The sequence below is a fragment of the Sebastes fasciatus genome, chromosome 18 (genome assembly GCF_043250625.1).
Source record: "Sebastes fasciatus isolate fSebFas1 chromosome 18, fSebFas1.pri, whole genome shotgun sequence".
NCBI classification, from domain to species: domain Eukaryota; kingdom Metazoa; phylum Chordata; class Actinopteri; order Perciformes; family Sebastidae; genus Sebastes; species Sebastes fasciatus.
Genome location: NC_133812.1, coordinates 10,932,109 through 10,957,342, shown reverse-complemented (window position 1 = coordinate 10,957,342; position 25,234 = coordinate 10,932,109). Strand labels below are relative to the sequence as shown.

Below are 25,234 nucleotides of genomic sequence, written 5' to 3'. Positions count from 1 at the left end.
CATTGTTTATATTTAGAGTAAAGGTCCTATACTTCTAATGCAAATTTAGTTCTACTGTATATTTTTTATATTTTCTTATTTGCCACGTTGAGCGTCCTTATGCGTCCCATTAAGGTTAATAAAGTACTCTCTATAGTTATCGATCCATCTTTCTCTCCGTCTATCTATCACCCTACTTAATGAGAGAGCACTAACAGAAAAATGAATCAAGTAAAAGTACAAGTAGTGTTTTTTTTATATTTCTGTGTAAGTACGTTTAGGGAGATGCATAAAATCCAGTCTAATTCCTTGTATGTATGTACTTGGCAAATAAAATTGATTCTGATTCAGAAAAATACCAAAAAATGGAGGGACAATCATTTACACTGTTTTTGTAGATTTCTGTGCACCTTATGTTCTTTCCAATAAAATATTATTGAAAAAAAGAAGAGTGTTAATAAGAAAGTAAATCTTCCAGCAGTATGTTCCATAATAATTCTTGCTTTCACAAAAGCAGAGTACAAAACTTTATGACAAACTGATCTATATGAAATCTAAATTTACGCATTAGAATGCTACAAAACACTTTAAAAAGGTAAACAAGCTAAATGCCACCCCGTCACCACTATCATCTTTGTATTACACTGCCACTCCTTACCTATATATATTTAATATTGTTGTTGTTGTCTTGTTTATTTGTTTATATGTCGTCAAGGTGGCCAGCTTATTCGCCCGTTTTTTTTTTATTTTTAAGTCATTTTGTTTGACTAAGATTATGATTATTATTAGTATTATCACTTTTCTATTCCTTCATTGGCTACTGATAATAAAGAGGGGATGGTGGTGGGCCAAAACAAAAAGATAAACAAATGGTCAATTACAAGCATTTTTAAGGTATTTTAAACTTCTACCGAAATGTAAGGACTAAAGAGAAAGAGAAAATCGTTTTTAACTTGATATGTGAAGACCAATTGCTCCAGATCCTATAGGTTCCTATATACCACCAAGCAGCCGGTAGTCTTACAGTGGACCGGCGGACCTGAGGTCAAAGTGTGTAGCTACTTACATTATTATGAGACACTAATCATCTGCTCTGGCTGCTGTTATCCCTGTGTAACGGACACCAAGGACCTGTGGTATGGTGTGTGTGTGTGTGTGTGTGCGTGTGTGTTTGTTTGTGTGTGTGTGAGCCGGACATTCCTAATGCCCCGAGGCCTGAACAGGGATAAAGGCCAAAGACAGATAATGACTGTGCTGACAGAGGACATGTGGGGAGAGGTAAACATAGAGAAGGTTGGAACTGGTCTCCTGCTGTATTAAAATGAACAGATGACCGTGTTCTGTACGCCGTTTGGTGCCTAAATAAAAAGGTCAAAGAGGGTTTGACCCTGACCTGTGCATGCTGTCTCACTACTGACCTCCTGTGGAGATTGTGCAGCATGACAGTTGTTTGCTGGAAGAAGTTTCCAGACTTCCTACTGATCACATGCAGGGAGAGCAGCTTCCCTTTAGCACAATGTCGTATAGCATAGACAAACACAGCTGCAGAAGGTTAGTACGTACACTGGATTTAAATGTAAGAAATAAAAGAGCCACGCAAAATTTTCACAAAGGACTTAAAATTTATAAATATTCTTTCAATGGAACATTAAATCAGTAGGGATGTTATATAATTCTTCCAAAAAAATCCAAGAGATTTTCAGAGAGCATGACAAAGTGACAATAATCTGATACACACATTGCTTCTCTACTCCAAAAATATCTAGACTTTTTACTGTATATCCCCCCTAATTTTCCAAATATATCAAAATATATGTTGACAATAAGCATCAATACGGACCACACAGAAAGCAGGATCTCATGGGTTGGTCGGGTGCTTTTTGTTTTTGTGACTCATGGTGAGCGAACACACTTCCTGTGTGGCATCAGTAAAGGTCACTCAGTGTTTGACCCCTTACCACCGTGGACACCTTGCTATACGCAGACTCCTCCCGAGTGCCGGCCCTGCCTTGTTGTCACGGCAACTGAGGACGCAACTGTGTCCATGCAAAGCAGCTAAGGAAATTAAGTCACATAAATAATAACATACAATCTAGTCCGTGCTTTTATTTTCGCAGGGCTGGCCAGCACTTTCGGAGGATGACTCATGGCGACTTCCTTTACTGAGCTTTCTTCATCTCCTTTTCCGGGAAGCTCCTGCACTAAGGATGCAAGGAAAGAGGACAAGGAGAGGAAGCTGTTGATCAGCTTTGGGATGTGGCCACGAGACTGTTCTGCACACATAGGAATCCCTGCCCTCTAGGGGACAAACACTGTCAATGCACATCTGGGAGAAAGGCAACGGTGGCCAGCTGATTTGGATTGTGGGAGAAGCTGTTCAGCAAATCCTCAATTTGACCTACTCATTCATTATATTAAAACTCCTTATTTTCCTCTCAGCCCGCTGGAAAACCGTGTAGTTTTAATGCCTTAAATAAGGGACTGTATGAAAATTATTAGGGTGGGGAGGGGAGCTAAATCTTGGGCTGTGGTCGAAAAGTCAAAAAATTACGTCTTAATGTCTTTTCCTAACTACTTTTCCTAAATAAATTTAAATATTCTTCATTACCACGGTTGGAATTGAAATAAAAAAAGTTTGTATGACTATTGACTTAATTGTTTCAAGTTCTAGAGAAGGGGTAGGACCATATGTGTAGCGTTCTTCCTACTCCTTTTCGGACATGTAATATTTATTTATGTTGATTATTTGTTTATTGACAGTTTGCTATATGTTTACGATTCATTTTATGTGTTATTCTTGTCTTGTTTTTTACTTATTTGTATTCTAAATAAATAAATACAAATAAAGTGAAACAAAATGGTTGTCACTGTCCACTCATATTAAACATGAATCCCATTTAGTATATGACTGTTTAAAAATATTATGCAAGATAAGCGTGTATATATATACTTATAGCATATATTGTTTTCATGAATGGCAGAACAGTGCGTCGCTTTAAATGTTGTGCCTGCAAGGAATTGTGGGACGTTAACATCTCATTTGGTAAAGGATGGTCCAGTGTATCCTATTTTCGACCACAGCCTTGTATTTTATTTTATAAAAAAGCAAGCCCCTCCACAGCAATATAAATATTTACTTTGGACCCTCTAACTTGCAATACCCTCCCGTCAATATCTCAAAATAACATATTTATGGCAAACATAACAAAATAGATCAATTACAGCCACTCTATTGGTGCTGATAAACTTTAGCACAGAAATATTTTCACCCAAAAATGAACGTAAAAAATATAATTCTGCGGTGAGAACCAACAAATATAAACTACCGTCACATAAGCAAAAATTTTAATTGCATAACCCTGCACCTTTTCTCACCACCCCACCCTCCCTAGTAATTTTCATACAGTCCCTAATTCCTGACACTTACCGAAAACCCTCTATAATATTGGGCTAAATTTAGAGAAGGAAAACTGGTCTAGGATCGGCACCTGAGGGGAACCTGGAGCCCAGAGGACGACCCGTCCTGTCTCAGCTGTACTGTCTGTCTCCTAACAGGACGAATCAATAAGAGCTCAGGTGACCATGTTGCCACGGCATTCTCCCAAACGTCACACCTAAGTTCAGTCAGGTTAGGCAGGAGAGCTAGAAGTCTTCTCTTCCCACAGGTCTCAGGTCAGATTCTTTAAGTATCTCAAAGGGGAAATCACTTCTGCTCTCCCGTCTGCCAGGGTGTGTGCTTTGGTCTGGTCTCCACCCCCTGACAACGAAACGATAGAAACTAAACAACATTTACATCTCTGTCAACAAACCGCCACTCAACCATTTAATTTCTAAACTTATAAGTTACAAACAAACAGAAATCATTTCTATCCTGGAGCGCAAAGAAACAGGATATAGTTAATAATCAATTAGACACAGTATTTCCAAATAAGTTAAATTGAAATCTTAATATATTGTATTGTTTACTCCATTTAAATATTTTTTTTTCTTACTTTAAATATAATTATTACAGATCTTGCAAAAATACTACACTGTGCATTGGCTGTCTGCTTGTTTAAAGAGTGCCCGGTGCTTCCTGGGTTCAGATATGTACACTTCATTAGAAATCGCCTGGAAGGGAGCTCCTCGTCGCCTATTATCTACAACCTCAGGTCATACGACGACGGCATCGAGTCCCTTCATTCTCCTCTTTCTTTCATTTGGTCAGATCTCAATTAACGCTGTGATGACTTCAAACTAATTTGAAATAAAATAAAAAATAATGCATATTCTTTTCTTGATTTGTTAAGTTCATTTTTCCAAAAATAGTTAAGTCTAAAAATATATTGCATATGCCATCTTAGGAAATCGACATAATAAAATATTCTTAATAAGGAGAAATTGTAAAGTAGGAGAATATATATTACCTCTTTGAAGAATCTGGGCGTTAATAGAAATAAGAATCATCGGGATTTTTTTGTTTTGGGTTTTAGGAGTCATGCTGCTCAAATAGAGAAAAGGTTAAAGATGGCTTTTAGAGTGTTGGAAACGTTTTATCCAATGTTGAAGAACGGGGCGTTTGCGGTGTAGGAAAGCAATCGGGTACTCTTTATGTTCTTAAAGGTACACACACACTCCGACACTACTCGTTTTCTGAGCGACAGTAAAACACTTGCAGGTTAAAAGGCAATGAATGAGTGTGGTCTGAAATTCACCACGACTCAATTAAGTATTGAACACCCCCCCACTCCCTCCCCCATCCCCCATCCCCCCTTTAATCCAAATACACGTCTAACATGGTGCTACGTTTGTCCACACAGCGCGTCAGGCCTCCATTTCCAAATCTAATCACATTAACAGTGTGGATACATACATATATATACTGTATATTTATATATAAGTATGTCAGAGCTGATTGAGAAATCAAATGGAATGACTCTAGTAATATATATATAGTTATATATATATATATACTGTATATCTTCCATGGGATGCAACAGGTTGTGCATCAGGTAACACGGCAGGCCGACTCCTCTACCGGTGAGAGAATAGAAATATACAGTTTGCACTGACAAAAAGCAGCCATGACATCCTTAACTGTTTCCTTCTCTACCAAACACACACACACACACACACACACACACACACATACACACACACATATATCTATAAATGATACACAGTATGTTCCCCCCCCGCGGTAAGATATTAGTAGCTGGAACAAAACAAAAAAAAAGTGTCGTAATTAAGGAATGGATTAGTGCAATACAATAAAGGGAGCGAGGGAAGAAGTGCTGACGAGGAGGAGAAGTGCGAGGGAGGAGACGGGGACTCTGGCTTGTGTGACATCCTTTGGTTTATCTTCAGGGGGAGGAGGAGGAGGAGAGGGAGGAGGAGAGGGAGGAGGAGGAAGAAAATAATTGGTGTGGATGTAGAAATAGAACGGGTAGAAGAGACATTGCGTTTCAGGACGCAACACGAGCAGCTGGAGAGCACAGCAGATCGGTGACATGAGAAGTGCACTGCATTTCTGACCAGTTTAAAGCTGCAACCAATGAGTCGATCAATTGATTAACCGATCGACTAACATGTAACATTACCTGTGATTATATGTGGACTATTTGGGTCACCGGCGGTATCATGTGACTAGCATGTGACCAGAGCGATTACCTTTTCAGATGGCGTCTCTGTACAGATTTGTTAAGTCTGAAGAAGAGCATCTGCTCGAAACGTCACTAACTAAGACGTGACAGTAAATTGCACTTAAAGGGAGCTACAGTGTGCGGACCTTCTTCTACATTTTTCATTAGCTGATCGACTGGAAATTAAATCTGCAACTATTTTGATAATCATTTTAGTAATTTCTTAAGCAAAAAAGTCAAACACTGCCTGGTCCTAGCTTGTCAAATGTGAGGATTTAACTGAAGTTAACTGAATTAGAGCTGCAACGATTAATCGATTAGTTGTCAACTACTAAATTAATTGCAAACCATTTTGATAATCGGTTTGAGTCATTTTTTAAGAAAAAAAGGTTAAAATTCTCTGATTCCAGCTTCTTAAATGTGAATATTTTCTGGTTTCTTTACTCCTCTATGACAGTAAACTGAATATCTTTGAGTTTTGGACAAAACAAGACATTTGAGGACGTCATCTTGGGCTTTTGGGAAACACTGATTTACATTTGAATTTACATTTACACAACTGAATATCATTGGGTGTTGGTTGAACAAAACAAGATAACTGAAGAAGTCACATTGGGCTGTGAGGAAAATATACAGCGTCATTTCATTATTTTGTGACACTTAATTGACAAAACGATGATTAAAATAATCCTTGGTTGCAGCTCTAAACTGGTGCATTTTGTCCAGTGATCATGTCATAGCTTTGAGTCAGTCAGTCAATCTTATTCTTGGGATTACAGTACACCTGTTCTACCACTTCCTAGTTGTACGTGGTGAGACTAGCTGCCTAAAGCTCTACCTGCAAGTCATAAGGCAAGTCACAGGGAACAGCTAAGGTGAAGAAATATGAGGAAAAACAATCAAAAAAAGCGACGTCTTGATAAGCCTTCACAGGGCTCAGGAGTGACTCAACTCCTCAGTAAGGGCTCTCTCTATTGGACCGTTTAAGAAGAGCCTCTCCAGAGCCAGGCTGAGATGAGAGTTGGTTTGAAAATGTGTGTTTTCGCTAATAAAATCAGTTTAGAGCCATTTTTAGTGGTAAAGTGATAGAAGCCCTGCTGCTCTAGAGACGAGTATGGTAAGAAAAAAATCTATCTCACAAACCCCCTTCAGGTACAGTATTTTAGTTTGCGCAGAGCATCGCTCGAGATGAAAATGTTTCTGTCAGTGTCGGTGCGCTGTGGCACACAGGAGAGAGGACGGGCAGAGAGAGAGAGAGCTCCGCTTCCTCTAAAGCTGCTTGTTTGGTTTGATTGCCTGAAAGCCTCCTAAAAAACCATCACACATACCCACATTTATCCATTTATCCACACTGACAACACTCGCTCTCCCACTCTCTCTTTCACACACACACACACACAGAGACAAACTCAAATCAGGAGAAACAAGACGACACTCTCCATTAGCTGCTCCTTCGCCCCGGCTGGTTGAACACCGTTAACATCGAGCTGACAGCGCAGGCTTGTGTTCCCCCGGAAGCACCTTAGCGACGGACCATTCCTGAGCCATTGGCTTACAAATGGAACAAACATGATTGTTGTGCTAAGATGCTTTGGGGGAAACGCCGTCCTGACAGTAGCCCAGTTCAGCCTGGTGTTCAGCATTCTTGGCAGGCGAGGGGGGTGGGGGGACGCACACAAGCCTCCATGTAGAGCATTGTGGAAGCTGAAAAATCCAAGCTGATGAATGAATTCCTCGCTTGTCTAAACCAGGAAATATTGGTGCTCTTGCAGAGATGGATTCATCTATCACATCCCTCTGTAGTCAACTAAAGGGATCTGTGCTTCATAACGTGTCAAACACTTTTTGCTTCATCTGTCCATCTCCAAAACCAACCCCGCCCCATCACCCCCCTTCCCTCTGATCGTGACGTCCCCAGCAGGAAAAGACGGGGGTGTTCAGTCCTTCAGCAACCCCCCCACCCCCCGCCAGGAGGGGGGAGCCATGTTATGATTAATTCATGGGTGTACCCTCTACTGCAGGTTCTTCAGGATGCGTCCGAAGCGGAAGTCGTAGACGTGCCGGCAGAGGTACACCAGCTCGGGGTCGACGTCTGTGGGCACACAGCGGTGGGAAGGGGGGGCGAAGTCGGGGCGGCAGGGCACCATGCTGGCGTTGCCGGGTGGGGAGCCTTCGGCACGCCGCTTCACCAAGGCACAAAATCTAAAAAGAAAAAAAGGAAAGAAAAAAGGTGACACTCTGCATACTTGCCAACCTTGAGGCCTTAAAAATAGAGAGGATTTCGAAACCAAAGCGGTTTCAGAGACTTTGTTTCCTGCATTCTGGTGACTTAAAAAGAACCAAAATAATAAGTACACTGCAACAGCATTTTTATGTTAAACTTTTAGTTTTACCTTTAATCCTCAGAAAAGAAAACTAAATAATATGCCCCTCTGGCGTGAACTTGGCATGTGAATCTCTGGCATAAACTAATATTCATCATTTTATTCATTTTTAGCCCCTGCTTCAGTTAGCTCTTTCTTTTTCTCTCTCCTTCTCTCTCTCACTGAAGGTCCTTTCAGACACAATGCGACAATGGCACCACTGCTCTATGAAACCCGCTATTTCCAATGGCTTGCGCCGTGCCACGGCGGCTTTTCGCTGCCTCGAGCAGAGCCCAACTTCGGGCGCTGCACGCTGTGATGTGCTGAACCCAGCGGCGAGCGCAGCTCAAACATGAGCTCACACTGCGCTGTGTCGCGAGCATAGACTGCTCTCTTTCGCCAGGAAACGACATTTGGTGTAGCTCTATTGTCGTCCCGGTGGAAACAGTAAGGATTACACATGCTGTTCAGTTCCAGAAACAGGCTAAGATAACAAAAAGCAAAAAAAGTGTGAAAATTTGCCATAAATCGGGAGAAAAAGGGGAGAATTGCGACCCCGGGAGGATATTGGGAGAGGGCAATGAAAAACGGGAGTCTCCCAGTGAAATCGGGAGGGTTGGCAAGTATGACTCTCATCCTCTATCTGCAGAGATATCAAGGACAAATCAAATATATCTTCATGCTGCTGTATTTGAAAATAACTGAACTAGAAACATATTTGCGAATGATGTCGAAGCAAATGTTCGTGGCCTGGCGTTCCCTCGATTCATTAACAGCTGCAGTGTCACCGATGTGCGATAAGAAAGTCAGAAAAACAGGCTTCCACATATCGCAGAAGCTGAGGTGTTAATTAAAAGGAACAGACCTTTTAAAGAGACTTTCTGCTATCGTCTATCGCTGGGGTGTATTCCTCTGTGTGTGTGTGTGTGTGTGTGTGTGTGAGTGTACTTACCTACAGTACTGGGCTAGTGGGAGAACGTAGCATCTGTCTTCTATGCAGGCCACACTATTTTCATCCTGATGCCGAGAGGCGAAAATCTCATTCTGAAACCAACAGTGGGTGTACAATGTCACATCAACACAAGTGTCTCCCGTAGTGCCGGCTGAGGGCTGAAGAAATGACAACACTTTTCAACTGTGCACGCAGAAGAGGCGGTAATTGTTCCTGTGCAATAGGATGGTGCTTCTGTGTTTCCCACCTTACATGTCGCCACACACAAAAAAAGCCCCCTGCTCTACTCAACGCATGCTGTAGACATCCGTTGTGAGTAGAAACATGAGTAGTGTTTCACTTTCTAACAGAGAAAATTGCTCTCCTCTCATACTCTTTTGTTCGTGCAAGACTGAGGTGGCAGAGATATCATCATTTGGCATCGTGGTGACACTAAAGTGCGACCCAACTTTCAACAGTCTCAGGGCTGCGGAGGGAAAGATAATAATGTCTCCAGCAGCAGGGACTGTTTGTTCACTTCCTCCTTGCACATTATTTTCTTGCGTATATCAGGACACCTAATTATGCATTATCACTTAAAATGAACAAAATAATTGATCATAACAAACTTTCTATTATGCAAAGGAAATAATCGTTCCTCCCACATTCAAACACAGCATACCAAATTAAAACCTATAATGTGAAAGCGCAAGGCAGCATATGGCTGTTATAAACTTATCCAAAGAAATGATATTATCAACAAGTCATAAAGAATTGAATGTCTTTTTTGTCTGTCTTTTACAACAAGAATTTCACTTACAACTAAATTGTTTCTAAAACATGATATAAGCAGCACCAACAATAAATGTCGCCACATTTCTAAAGGTATAATATGCAAGAATCTTCTAAAAAACAACGGGTTGTGTGTTCTTATGTCTATGTGCTCCAGACAGTGTAACCCCCTTTACCAAGAGCAACGCTGAGCCATAGCGGATAGAAGCCTGCCTTTCGGCTGCAATTCATTCAAAATCCAGCAACACAGCGCCTTCCCGCGGGGTTGTGCAGAATTGTGCAGTTAGTTGTGGTTGTGTTTATTTGTGCTTTAGAATGTAACTGCCAGGAAACAATCAGAAAATAGCATTTAATTTCTCGGATTCGCTGCTTTGTTCTCACTAACGCCACTCCCTCTCTTCATTCACTCTATAGCTCGCTCGACCACCGTTGCTCTCTCTCCCTCGCTTGTTAAGCAGAGGAGGAGGGGGCAACTTTGAATGTGTTAAGAACACCAACTGACAACTGTTACCTATTATACCTTTAAGTAAATGAACTGAAAATTCTCTGGTCTTTAGTCGATCCGTGCATGTGGCAAACTTCTCTAGAACTATTACCAGCCGCGACATTGACGCTGGTAATGTTTTCAATGTTTGTGAGTCAGATTTCATCACCATGGTAGCGTCGCAACGTCGTAAGATGCAGTCACAAAACTTTACAGGTGTGTAGTTGAGATCAAAATGAAGATCGAGTTCGAAGATGGCCATGGTCCGAGCAAGGGGTGCCACGCCCCTCTTTACAAGTGTGCAATGCATTGAATTACTTCACCCTTTCATGGTAATATTATACATTTTGTCTGTATGTAATCATATGATTCATTTCAGTCATTAATGTTGAACACTTTGTGGCTCCGTAAAATAAAACGGGACAGTACTAATTAGATAATTGTATGTTCATTAAAATAATCATATAAAATGTATGTGTTTCATTTTTGCTTAGTGTGTCAAATACTCGTCCATTAATAGTACACATCTCCACATCACACATTCATTTACCTCAGTTATTTGTATTTAATAGGGAACACACTGTGTTTTTCTGTGTGCTGTTGCTGTTTTTCCTGCTAAACTGTCATTTGACCGCTGGGCAACATTAAATGGAGCCTCACCTCACAGTGTGTGCTGGGATCTCGGCCTCCCTGTGTGTGCTCAGGTCGGTAATACCAGAAAAGACTCATCATCAGCTCTCCTGAGGAGGCAAATTGAGAGACACACACACACACACACACACACACACACACACACACACACACACACACACACACACACACACACACACACACACACACACACACACACACACACACACACACACACACACACACACACACACACACACACACACACACACACACACACACACACACACACACACACAGGTAAACAATCTTGACCATATGCCCTTCGTCCGTCCATCCATCCGCCATATCTGTCCATGATCTCGTCTCCTTTACCTGTTTTGGGGTCCTCCCACAGCGATGATATCTTGGCGACATATGGGAGGGATTTCTTCCTGGGGCCCGATCGTAGCAGCACAGTGTCTCTGACATGTATCACTTCCCCGTCCCTCTCCACTCCTTCATAACACTGCCGCAGGGCCGTCTCATCCTCTCCCTGAGACGCACACAAACACATGCACGCATACACACCGACAAGGACAGATATAATTCTCATTATAAAGACAAAAAGGAATCTGTCACACGAAGCTGTGTGGTCAAAACACAATTATCTTTTCCCCCTAGAGCTGATTCTTTTTTTCTCCTTTCTGCCAGGCAGCTGCGTGGATGCTATGGTTTCCACTCACAGGGTATTATCAGGTAGTGGAATACAAGAGAAAAGGCCTCAGTGGAGAGACAAGAAGCTCTCTAATCTCTTGCTCATCTTCTCTACTCAGAGACACACTCACAAACAACCTACCGCGATAAAGACATCTCTCTCCGTGGGCATTCCAACAGGCCGCCAGCCGTTGGTGGCGCGTCTGCGGCTGACTCTCTTTTGTTTGGTGCTGCTGAGGCTTGGCAAGGGCGACGGCTGTTTCTGGGGCAGCCGCGTGCGGCCCATGGACAGGGAGCCGTTAGAGGGCTCAATGCTTTGCGGGCACTCCGTGGCCAGCTTTAACCTGGCCTGGGGCTGGTCGCGCCCCGACAGGGGGGTCAGCAGGTGGGGTTGAGTCTGGGTGGAAGTGGGCACACTGGATAGAGGGCAGCTGGAGATGGGCAGGGAGGGGGGAACCAGGAGGGAGGGGCTGTGGTCACCCTGAGGGGAGGAGTAACCCTCTGGAAGAGGAAAGGGTGAGAGGATCACTTTTAAATAACACAGCAAGAAAGCAAAATCATCAAATGTGCGCTTAAAGCTAGACTATGTAACTTTTAAAGGACTAAACGACACAATCGTCCTCTTAGATGAAAAGCTGAATTCATAAGCAATAAGCTCAATACACTCAGGTTAGTTACTTGGTCTTTCAGGACCAGTAGCTAATGGTAGCTAATGTTAGCAAACTTTAATGTAAATTGTCACACATTATATTGTACACAGCACACAGAGAAATTTAGTCTCTGCATTTAACCCATCCTAATTTTAGGAGCAGTGGGCAGCTACTATACAGCGCCTGGGGAGCAGTTTGAGGGTCTGGTGCCTTGCTCAAGGGGAACTAGCACCTCTCCAGCTACCAGTTCAGTCTGTATTTGGTCCGTGCAGGGATTTGAACCGGCGACTATCCGGTGTCCAAGCCAAGTCCCCACGGACTGAGCTACAGCCGCCATTGGGAGTAGCTGCTCGGGCTGGGTGATATGGCCAAAATCTTCTATCACGATATAGGTCATTTCATAACCATATACTGTACAGTATATCATGAGAGCATGGTTTCTGGGATTCATTAAATAAATAGTCTATATGAAATAACCACATGGTAAAGCCTATTTTTGTATACTCCTGTGTGAATAAAATACTTGACAATTTATAAGTACCGTAACTGTTATTTTAAGAACTTAATTGCAAAATGAACATAAACAGTTTTAAGGGAAATTATAGAGAAAAAATAAATAAATATAGGTCTAGCATAAAAAAATATATATGATAGACATTTTTATATTGTTTTGACAATATATATGGTCATATTGCCCAGCCCTAGTTGCTGCTGTTACACAAAAACTACATAAAATTTGCAAATTGCATGGTTTCCCCTGTAAATCAGCTTAAAAACAACCTGCTAATTTTATCTTATCCATCAGTCCAACTCTGTACAACACAATTGATACGGAAGATATTACATATGAGCCGCCAGCTTGATTCCTTATCAAAGAACATCTAAGTCAGAGCCTCAAGCGATGGACACTTTCAAAGCTGAAACAGAAACGTTCACACATGTTGGGCCCCATAACGAGCCTGAGGCAAACATTTAACAACAAAGGAGTCTTTGGTTCTTTAAGTAATACCTCAATAACATGGGACCATGGGTTTCTTTCAATAATAACAGCTATACAAAGAGGGCTTAAGATGATGAATCAAAGAAGTGACATAATCATGAACATGACATCAGTGTGGGGGGAAAAACCTGCTCCAGATCTTATTGAAAACACTAAACGTGGTTGTTTCGATAGTTTCAGTGATAGTTGTTTAACGTGACTATTTGCTTCATTTACCTCCTGGATTTTTAAATCAGCTGAAATTATGTCAATGATCAATTGTCTACAAGTTCCACTCACCTGTTTTGATGCTGTGTGTGCATCCAGTGCATCCTGTGCTGAAAGAACAACCCCTGCTGGCGACAGGAGGCATGGCTCTGTAGGTGTAGCCGCCCATCCCGCAGGCGTCGCCGTAACAGGGCGAAGCCACCGAGTTGCAGTAGGCGGGGTGGGCCAGCCCCGAGCCGTGGGACACCCGCGGACCCAGCAGCTTGGAGCCGGTCATCCGATTAGGGCACAGACCGGAGGGGGCAAAGTTCAGAGGTCGCGAGGCCAAGTTCGCCGACGTCGTTCCAGTGTGTGTCGGGTGGGCGATGTGGACGTAGTAGCTGGAGAAGCAGTGTTCGGCGGTGCAGAGGCAGGGGTGTGGGCTGAGGGTCAGGGCCGTGTGCGGGTGGGAATGCGTCAGGGACGGTGAGGTTACGAGGCACTCGCGCTTCACAGGGGGCATGGCTGAGTTGAGCGGCTGATCGTCGGATTCTGCGTAGGGCTGCTGGCCCAGGAAGAAGGCCAGGCGGTGGCAGTACTCCACTGAGCCCTCTGGGGGGCAGCAGTAGTATGGGCTCAGTTCGGTCTCCAGCTGCTCCTCCTTCACTTGCTTTAACGGGTACGCTAACATGCTACGCGACTGGTAGCCCGGTTTGGTGAGTCGATGGGTGCAGCTGCCAGTCTCCCACTCCACTTTGGGCTCAAAGTCCGCCTTCTCCTTGCAGGCTGTGCACCCGCTGTGCATCGGAGGGACCTTTTTCCCCTTCTGCTTTTGTGGGCGCCCCTTGTGTTTGACCCTGGAGAGCTGTTTTGGGGTCGAAACCGCAGCGGGAGCCTTGCAGTCGGATGTGATAGTAGCAGTGGGTGCAGCCTTTACTCTCTGTTTACTGGTAGCAGAGGAGCTGGTTAACTTCAGCAGGGCTGCGGCGTTGAGTCCAGCCAGTCGTCTAGGGGCGGGGGCGTCCAGGCTCTCCTGACTCATCCCCCCGCTCTCTGCTCGCTTGGCTTTGGCCTTCTTGACCCGCTTAGAGCTTTGGCACAGTTCAAGTTTGCGAGACGTGGAGGCTTTACTGACGTTTCCTCGCATAGCCTTCAGACCTCCAGGGACGCCACTCCTGGTTGGATTTGCATCCAGCGATATCCCTCCATTCGTGGGCTCTTCCTGCCTCCGGGCCTGTTTAGCTGCCGCCTGAGGGTCAGAAGCTCTTTCAAGCAGTAGACTGTTCACTGCCTCGGCATTGAGAGAGGCCAGTCTGCGCTTGCGAGGTTGCGGGACATGAATACACTCGCCACGACTCGGGCTGCTTGACTTTGATTTGGTTTTTGGTAATGACTTTGCCTCTTTTCTTTCACCGCTCTTCCCTTTTTTGGGTTTGAGGGATAAATGTCGGCGTGCGTCCTGTTCACGGATGCTTTCCTCCAATCGGGTGAGCAGGACGCGACAGCTGAGCCCCTCGCTGTCTGAACCAACAGCCCTCCCGCGCAACGGGTACAACTTCCTGTCCCGTTTCTTGTCGCGCCTCCGGTCGAGCTTTCTGTTCTGATCTGATTTTTCCGTCCTCCCTCTTTTGTCGTTCACCCTCTTGGCCATGACTTTCCGTTGTTTGATGATCTCACTTATCTTCTTGGTCCTCCCGAATCGAAGTGAGCGTTCGGGCCAGGCGTCGCCCATCGCGCCACCATGTGGCCAAGGAGGGCAGCTGTCCCACCACTCGGCGTTACCGTCGCTCTGCCTGAGCGAACCCTTCTGCCTGGCGTGAGTCATCACATGCTTCTCCACGGGGCCTGCAGATAAGAGAGCGACAAGTGGTCAGAACTTAGTGTCCTAGATTCACCAAGTGCTTACAATTGACACAGAACAACAACCAGTGATCTACACAGTAGTTCAAGTTACTTAAAAAACAAAGCGTTTAATTGGTTACATAGAGAGCTGGTACATCTCATAACATCTTTATAGCTTTTGCTTCTTATAATCACACAGAAGACGTTAAGATCAGCAGGCGCCACCGTTTGGGCCATTTCAGAACAGAATTGATGGTCGAGGAAGACACTCAGGGAGTGGTAAAAGGTGTATTATAGACCAAGTAGGGACCATTAAGATTACTTCAAACATTTTTTTATTGTCATGACTTAAAACTAGACAAAGCTGGAAAGGTTTTTGTGATGTGGATAGTACTGAGGCACAAAGAAAAGCGAGAACCAACGAGACACGAGCATAACAAAGATATCGACTATCTTACATAAGCCTTCAGTTTTAGATACAAAACAACGTCTGATGCAATACATAAAGAAGTTTGATGAGTAAATTCAGCAGAATGCTTTTGTGATTGCACTGAATTGATTTGATCATATGGCGGCGGCGAGCTCTCAGCCTGTCTGTGATCCTCTCATTATAACGGGGTTTGTGTGCGTGCTTTATGTAGCATAGAAGGAACTGATGCACTCTGTCATTCATTCACCGCGCTCGTTGCCTTATCACCTAGTGTGCACACAGCATGCAAATAACAGCTTGTTAAAGCCAATTGTTTAGTCTGAAATGTTTAGTCTGAGAGGAAAATGTCAAAGGGGCCTTACTACAATATAAAGTTCAACTGAGGGAAAGGAGACAAATAAACAAGCCAGCTACCTATAAACCGGGAAAAAATACTGCAGAAAATCAAATTAAGGCTTTCAAAGTTAACGCCATAATAACGTGTTAACGCAAATTAGTTTTAACGTCACTAATTTCTTTAACGCATTAACGCAACTTGCAATTTTTAGGTTTTAGCGGGCTCAGTTTTAAAGCAAATAAAATACTGGCATCATATGAAACTATAAAACCTAAGGAATCCATTAGCATGTCATACTAGTTTGTCGTGAAGGCGGTTAAATACCGCTCAAAACTTACGCTAAATTTTGGCGAGGAAAAACTGTTATGGCCATTTTCAAAGGGGTCCCTTGACCTCTGACCTCAAGATATGTGAATGAAAATGGGTTCTATGGTACCCACGAGTCTCCCCTTTACAGACATGCCCACTTTATGATAATCACATGCAGTCTGGGGCAAGTCAAAGTCAAGTCAGCACACTGACACACTGACAGCTGTTGTTGCCTGTTGGGCTGCAGTTTGCCATGTTATGATTTGAGCATATTGTTTTATGCTAAATGCAGTACCTGTGAGGGTTTCTGGACAATATGTGTCATTGTTTTGTGTCGTTAATTGATTTACAATAACAGATATACATACATTTGCATAAAGCAAGCATATTTTCCCACTCCCATGTTGATAAGAGTATTAAATACTTGATAAAGCTCCCTTTAAGGTACATTTTGAACAGATAAAAAAATGTGCGATTAACAATGGACAATCATGCGATTAATCGCGATTGATTAAATATTTTAATTGATTGACAGTCCTAGTCTAAATGTTCGTATAGTTCACACATACAGTATATAATATAGAGAAAGGGAATCTCATGCATACATCTCTGTGGATACTCCCTGAGCTCCTTGTGAAATCATTTAGTAATAAACTCAATTAGCAACAAACAATTAACTTGGGAGTATTCATACAATAATACTCCCTGAGCTCATTGTGAAATTGAAACATGAACAACCAATGAATGACTCATTTATATGTTTATCAACTGTCTTTCAAACAATATCCATATAGAGACCATGACTTTACTAAATGTGTTTAGGGAAATGGTAACGCAGTGTATTTTTATACTGGAGCTCGGGTCATAAAGATTTATTGTCTGCCTAATGAGATGGGTAAACTTGTAAAGATCTGCGTCTAAAAGCAGTACACACAGAAGAATCTCCACCACAAAGAGAAACTCCCTACAGCAAATACAATTAGACATCTTCCGCCATTCTCCTTTTTGTAAACTGAATGGAGGTTCTTTTTCCCAAACTCACGAGAGCTTTTTGTTCTACACCATTACTCCCCATAATTAGCTATAATCGGTTAATGAAATCTCCTCTCAAAGAGGAACTACACACTAAATTTTAATCTTTTTCACAGAACACATAATCACATAGATTCTTATTAGCATATGATTCCTGCTGGGCGATATCGCCAAAATTTTCTATCCCCATATACAGTAGGTGATTTCATATCTCGATAACGATATATATCATGATATAGCATGTTTTCTGGTAATCCAATAAATAAATAAATAAATAGTCTATATGAAATAACCAAATGATAAAGCTTATTTTTGTATACTCATGTGTGAATTAAATACTGGACATATGAAAAGTAAAGTAGGAGTATTTTCTCATTTGATTAAGAACTTATAGAGAAAAATAAATAGATATTTCCAGCTATACACTGGCTATGTTTACATGCATGCACACAAATACAGAGTAATCAGAATAAGACAATAGTTTGATTGTATTGCAATAGTATTGATTGTTAGTATGTGCTTTTTATTATCAATTTAGACGATGTAATTGTGCATCGTGATATCTTGATATTTTCATCACAATACGATTCCTTTGAAAGACGATAAATTACCATATTGAATTATCGCCTGTTCTCGAAGTGGGCCGGTACTGGTACGCACTATTGACACTTCTACATTTTATCTGGACAATTTTTCGTGCTCCATTTGGTAGAGTTCGCTCGGTCGCTATATGTTAGGAAGAGGTGTAAGCCGTATGAACATAAAAACAAAGTGTGGGGGGGAGGGTTATCAGGATGAGCCGACGCATGGTACGGGGGGAGGAGGAGTGTTGGTGAGAACGAGGGTTAGTGAACTGTTCGTCATAACCTTTTTTATTTGTGAACAAATATAATTATTTAATAATATCATTATTCAAAAGATTTCTGAATCTGCTCTTCTATTTTATAGATTATTGTTTTACTGGGCAAACATTTTCAAGAGAATTGAATGTTCATACGAAGGCTGTGATAAATAATAAAAACAATCATTTAATTAGTAATAATAATGGTCCAAAATTATGAAAAGAAATTGCATAATTTTAAGTCATAAACCTTCAAATTTTCTTGAGGGAGGACCCAAAAACCCAATATCTCCTAGTATCTTTTATTCACTGTAGAAATTCAGACTGTATCTCTGTATAATATGTAGACACAGTCTAGAGCATCCTGAGCTCTGCTGCATACCTGCCTGTCTGTCTGGCTGGCTGGCTGCTGCTGATTCCAGCCTATAGGCCTCCTAAAATATATATTTAGAGCTATACTACAAATAACACTGGACAGCACTTTAAGTATTAACACTATATAAAAACACACCACCTTTAACCCTATAATGTTCCAGTAGGAATATTATAGGAGTATCATAGGCCAACTATAGAAGAGGCATAGCCCAAGTATAATAATAGCAATAAAGCCATCGCTGATTATGACTGACACAGTATAACATGCTTAAAGAAATAATGAATAAATAGGAATAAGTTGCAAGAGATTACTTATTTTTTTCCACTTCAAGCACTGGTTATCGCCCAGCCCTGCATATGATGTTAACACAAGTTATAATACAACAAAATTGTGTGTAAAAACTGCTTTTATGGCTCAAAATGTACTTGTTTGTGTGTATGCTGGGATTTGAAAGTTGGGTTCAGTCGACTTTTGTGGCCCCTCCCGCACCGTGACGCAATAGGCAAGACTCCTTTACATATATGTGGTGTTGTCTGAGTTTCAAATATTTCCCTAAATAAGCTTTACATCATAATAATAGGTATAGGCATAGCTATCGTTTTATCACCAGGAAAAGCAGTCATCCCAGGTCTTATCACAGTAAGCTTCTTCATTCTGCACAGAGCTGCACTTCAAGAGCTACAGGCCAGGGCTTCTGTTCAGACTAGCACGGCTGTGTGAGGCTCTGATGCTTGATGCAGATTCCTCTGTACTGTGAACTTATCAAGACTGGAGACTTTGGCCCAACTGACGACCTGACAAGATTTCTCAAACATGTTTGATTTTGTCTGACTGTGCTTGTGCAGCGAGAAGGCGGTCCAAGACAGATTGATCCTGGCCGTAGCCAATACGAGTGTAGCTCCAGGGTTAATGAAAATGATATATAACTTCCTGAACTACAACTCCCATTTCTACAGCGTCTCCCGAAGGAAATAACAGAGTTTAATATCATTTATCATCCCTCACCTCGGGAAACACTTGTGAATTAAATGTAACAAAAAGGTATATACAATAATATCTTGAAACAAAAAAACTACTTTTTTGGGAGCATGTTAATGAACAATCCCTCATCTTTGTGTGTGTGTCCCTCCGTCTTTGCCCTGTCATAGGACGGCTAACTCTAGGCTGTGCTTCTCAGACAAGATGTAATCCGTTTTGCAGTGTGACCTTGCCCGCTGAGACTGAAATTCAACACCAGAATGACACTTCAAACCTAAAAATCAGAGGTGTTTCACTTCATACCATTCACATTCTGTCCCAGAATCAGACAGATGAATGATTTAAAGACACTACAGGTCAGTTGGGTAAAATGTAGCTAACTAATAGATGTCACCATGAAACTTCCCCAGTTGATGACTTACATTAAGACAATTAGTTTTTGTATTACAAGTTTTCTGAAATGTTATGTTGAAATATGCAAATGAGGCAATATCTAATGCTTTCTTTTAGTGGATTTAGGAGAAATCCACAGACAAAGATAGACAAAGTGTAGAAAAATAAACACCTAAATGTGTATTTTGGATGTTTTCTTTCCTCTAGTCTGAAAGAATGGAAACAAAATAGCACAAAATCTCAAAATTGACCAGTGCATGAAAAACATTGTTTTTGCCCGGGGCGTCTCTCCTTAGAGCAACTCTCCCATCTATAAGCAATAACCTTGATGCTGAGCTTTTATTGGGATTTTTTTTTTGTAAACCACAAAGATAATTTCCCAACAGCAGTTGTGGGTCACTGCTGAGAAGTGTAGGTGGGGAAACACTGGAGGGAATAACCTGTGAGATATTATCTCATGTGGCAGCGTTCTGGCCGAACGGCAATTTGGCTCTTTAAACACAGTTAGGCCCGCTGATCCTCAGGAAGTAATCTCACATTTACAGGAAAATCAGTGACCCCGCGCTCCGTCTCTAATTGGTTAGAAAACAGATCTCCTTTCAGAGCACCAAACGCCGGGCACACCAGGATACTTTTTTTTAATGATAAGACTTGCAAGATCTCCCAACACTCTGGAGACGATGTGTGTGTGTGAAACAGCAGCCCACACGGACACACATGATCCTGACATACAGTACATACTGACTGATCACCTATAGACACCATTCATCTTTTTGTACACTGTGAAATTGCAGGTAAAGCAACCATCAAAACAAACTATTCATGCTTCAGTCCAAAACAAGTTTCATACACTCGCTTCCAAATTCAACTATAAACATGCTATAAATATTATTCTTACAATAGTTCATCAAAAAATAAATATAATCCAACACAGCAGACAAAGCACCTAATGACAAAAATATAACAGTAAGTTACCACTGAGGACTAAAAAGTTCAATTCCAAATGTATAACAATACTGCCGTGATAAGACGTAAAACTGCCACACAATATAAACCAGTCACTTCAAACATAGAGGACAATACCACACACACTTTGGGAATATTACATAACAACAAAGTGGATCCGAAACTATAGGTCCTCACTAGTTTTAAATACATTGCCTGTGAATGATGTTCATTTTACTGGACTTTTACTTAAGGTCCCTTTTTCAGAGTAATAAATCTATGTAGGTTTATCACTATATTATGGTATGTCATAAAATATTTATTAACATGTGCAGCAGGTTTAAAACTATTTATAAATGGATTTAAAACTACTGAAGACGTGTTTATTTGTGATTATAACTATGTCTTACAGTGTTAACAAAGACATTCATGAACACTTTCAAAAATGTCCTTGTATCTGTTTAAACTATAGTGTGTTATAAAGTCTTTTCTCTAAGGGACTGTATGTAAGTTTAAAAAAAGCAAGATCCTCCACAGCCTTATTAATATTTTCTTAGGATCCACCCCCTGAAAAACTACAATCTCCTATACCCCTATAACCATAACAATATAGTGGAAATACAGCCACTCTCTATTTCTGTAGGTGCTTATGGACTTTAGCACCACAATATTTTTCTTTTACTGAAAACGTGTTTATTTGTGATTAGAACTATGCTTTACTGTGTTAACAAAGACATTCAAAAAACACTTATAAATGCCCTTATATCTGTTTACGACTACACTAGTGTCTTATAAACTCTTTTCTCTGAGGGACTGTACAAAAGTTTATAAAAGCAAGGCCTCCATAGCCTTATTAATATTTTCGTTGAAGAACGAAACTGCAAACCCCTACACCTATACATACTTTAGCACCGCAATATTGTTTTTGCCGCAGAATGAATGAAATTAATGTAAGTCTGAAATGTGAAAAAGTTGAAACATTCCCTGATCTCCCAACAAATACCCTCCTGTGAGCAATTTTTTAATACCTTCCACCCATTTCTGCCCTCCTCCCATCACTAATCATTTTCATACAGTCCCTAATTTGTTGATTTTTCCTGTGAAATACTGAATATCTCTTCGAGCCTCTAAAATTCTTCAAATAAGACAAATCTGAGGGTAAGGCTGCAACTAATGATTATTTTCGCTGTCGATTAATCTGTTGATTATTTTCTCGATTAATGGGTTATTTGTTTGGTCTATAAAATGCCAGAAAATGGTGAAAAATGTCAATCAGAGTTTCCCAAAGCCCGAGATGACATCCTAAAATGTCTTGTTCTGTCCACAACTCAAAGATATTCAGTTTAGGCACACACGTATCACGCGCTGTGCGTAGGGCACCAACTGCCGGAGGGGGCACAAGGCAGCCTGGCCATGACACTGCCGTATGCCACTGAGGTGTCACGGACCTCGCGGTGAAGACAGCTCAACTTTGGAGTGATATTTAGGCCCTTTCTCAGTAAGCTAGCATGACATGTTTGGTAACAACAGATTCATCACAATCTCAAGATTCATATGATACCACTGCATGTCCACTATCTTAAAAACCCGCAACGGCCTTCAAATGACAATAATGTTAATGCCAGTCAGATCATTTTCTGTGGGTTAAAGGTATAGCAAAGAACTGAGGAGGAGAATAATTCCAATCTTAAGATCATGGTGGTCAATGAGACAGGCAGAGTCTAATTAAATATGACCACATTAACCTATGGTTCTATTTTTCACTTTGAGATGGTTAAAGTATGTTAGAAATAGGCCTGCCAGTAGGCTGCGGTTTCATTTTTGGCCTATTCAAACAAGACCATTTCATTTAAAAGATATATATCAGCTTACCTTGTTTTTCAATGTGTTACAGTTACAGGTGCATTCTGGTCAGATTTAATTATCTTTTGTCTCATAATCAAGGTCAATATGGTAACTATATTATGAGCAGGTTAAGGCATGGCAAGAGGGGCACTAGCTAAAATCTTGCCGAGAGCAACAAATTGGTCAGGGCCGGCACTGAGTTTACTGTCATAGAGGAGTAAAGAAACCAGAACATATTCACATTTAAGGAGCTGGAATCAGAGAATTTAGACTATTTTTTCTAAATAAAATGACTCAATATCAAAATAGTTGGTGATTAATTTAATACTTGACAGCTAATCGTTGAATCGTTGCAGCTGAGAGAGACACATCACTTTTTTGTGGAACTGCTCACAACTCAAGTCCACTCTCAGTGCTGGAATGTAACTAATTTACTTGAGTACTGCACTTAAATACAAATTTAAGGTACTTGTACTTTCTTTTCATGCTACTTTATACTTCTACTCCACTACATCTCAGAGGGAAATCTCGTACTTTTTACTGCACTACTTTTATCTGATAGCTTTAGGTGCTTTAAAAATTAAGATTTGTTACACACAAAACATGTGATTGCTGCTTTTCTTTTTAATGATTTTAATGTATTTTTAATAGCTTTTTTCTGCATTGAGTAATTCTACTTGTAATACTTTAACTACATTTTCCTGATAATAGTTACATACTTTTATTTAAGTAACGTTTTCAATGCAAAACTTTTACTTAGGGATGCACTGATACCGATACCGGATCAGATATCGGGCCGACACCGACTTAAATAGCTGGATCGGATATCGGTGACAATGGGGCCGATCTATTCAATTCTATTATATACTATGTACATTATATGTTGGAATTTTAATTCCCGTTTAAATTTTGACCAGTTTGTTGCTGCATTAAAAAGGTTACACTTGAGTTGTAATCGAATCTGGCAATACAATACGTATCATGATACAGGGGTTACGATTAAATATATCCGATATATTGCGATAGTGTGAGCGATATATTGAGATTTTTTAATCTAATTTTTGGAAAACCGTCTTAGAATAAAGAACACACCACCATATGCAAAAAATCTGAGTAAAAAAAGTTTACGTTTTTATGCAGTCAGAATAGTGGAATCTGCATTTGCATTTATTACAGTCCATGTAAAATCTAACATCATAGCACTACTTTGAGAGGGCACATATACTGAGAGGATGCATCCCTTTGCAAATGAAATAAAGTATTGACTGAGTTAATTTTTGCATGTAAACTATTAATTAAAAATCAATAGTGTTTTTGAGAATCGATACAGTATGACAAAACATAATATCGCGATATTAGATTTTTTCGATATTTTCTTACACCCCTACCAGGTATCCATATCGGGACTGAAAAGGTCAGATCGGAGCATCCCTACTCTTACTTGTAGTGGAGTATTTTCAGTGTGGTATTAGTACTTTTACTCAAGTAAAGGATTTGAACACTTCCTCCACCACTGTCCACTCTAACTCCATAATTTATGATAAGAGGTCAGAGTATAACTGGCTTCATTGTAAAGGCAAAAAGCTTTGAGCTGAACGTTTCTCAGACATGTTTCTATTTATTCCTTACTCCAAAGGATAAGGAACGGCCGATTTGTGAAGTTGAAATGAAGAGTTATCTGATACAATGCCTCCTCATTTCACTACAAAAACACCTCAATAAGGTGACAGCTGGTTGGAGGGAGATCACCAGGAGCCTGACAGTTTACTTAGGCTACTGTTGTTGTCATTTTCAGAAAAATATCGCAGCATAAAAACTGTTTTCTGTTTAAAAAACAGTCGGAAGAGAGCAAGTGGCCTACTCACCCATCTTTTAATGTCTCCAGTCTGATATGGAGCACACAGCTGATAGGTAGGTGGTTTGTGTATACATGGCGTAACAGAAGTGCATATTTAACAGTGTGTGGACAGAGATGTTATTAATACGCTATAAGTAAATAAAAATACCACAAATCTATCTTCTTATCTTGTTGGTTTCTTATTCTAGTTTATATGAAGACACAACAAGGTCAATATTATTCATCATTCAAATACAAACAATATAAAGATGCATTTCTAGGGAGTTCAGTGAGCCCCCTGAACCAAAACTGTGTTCATAAACCACTACATTATCCAACCAATAAGCAACACACCTTGCAGACAACAAACTCCATCTCTGCTCCATATCACCTGGTAACACACGCATTCAACAATCATTACTCACATTACACCTGTAATTAACACCTCATCCACTTTGCTTTTTTTCCCTCCTTTCAACTTCCAGGTATATAGAGCTCAAAACACCAAAAACACACACATCAAAAATAAATAAATAACCAGCTGAGCCCATTGCATTGGGATCGGATTGACAAGGGTTCTTATTTTACCATTTTTCCATGTCTGTCACACAGCTGGTGACATAAACCACTACATTATCCAACCAATAAGCAACATGCAACAAACCTTGCAGACAACAACTCAACATCTCTGCTCCAACTCCATCAGAGCTCAAAACACCAAACACACACATCAAAAA

At 41.0% G+C, this 25,234-nt stretch overlaps 1 protein-coding gene across 3 annotated transcripts in view; it reads right to left on the bottom strand.

Moving 5' to 3' along the window:
- Positions 1-5,999: 5,999 nt before the first annotated feature.
- Positions 6,000-25,234, bottom strand: part of LOC141756090 (bromo adjacent homology domain-containing 1 protein) — a 37,426-nt gene continuing 18,191 nt past the window's right edge. For all 3 annotated transcript variants that reach the window (XM_074615573.1, XM_074615574.1, XM_074615572.1), the window contains exons 2-7: positions 13,426-15,177; positions 11,639-11,997; positions 11,176-11,335; positions 10,831-10,910; positions 8,916-9,007; positions 6,000-7,802 (exon numbers count right to left, since the gene is read on the bottom strand). In XM_074615573.1, the coding sequence (XP_074471674.1) occupies positions 7,613-7,802; positions 8,916-9,007; positions 10,831-10,910; positions 11,176-11,335; positions 11,639-11,997; positions 13,426-15,157 (2,613 nt within the window). In that variant the 5' untranslated portion in view covers positions 15,158-15,177 and the 3' untranslated portion in view covers positions 6,000-7,612. The remainder of the gene's footprint in view (positions 7,803-8,915; positions 9,008-10,830; positions 10,911-11,175; positions 11,336-11,638; positions 11,998-13,425; positions 15,178-25,234) is intronic.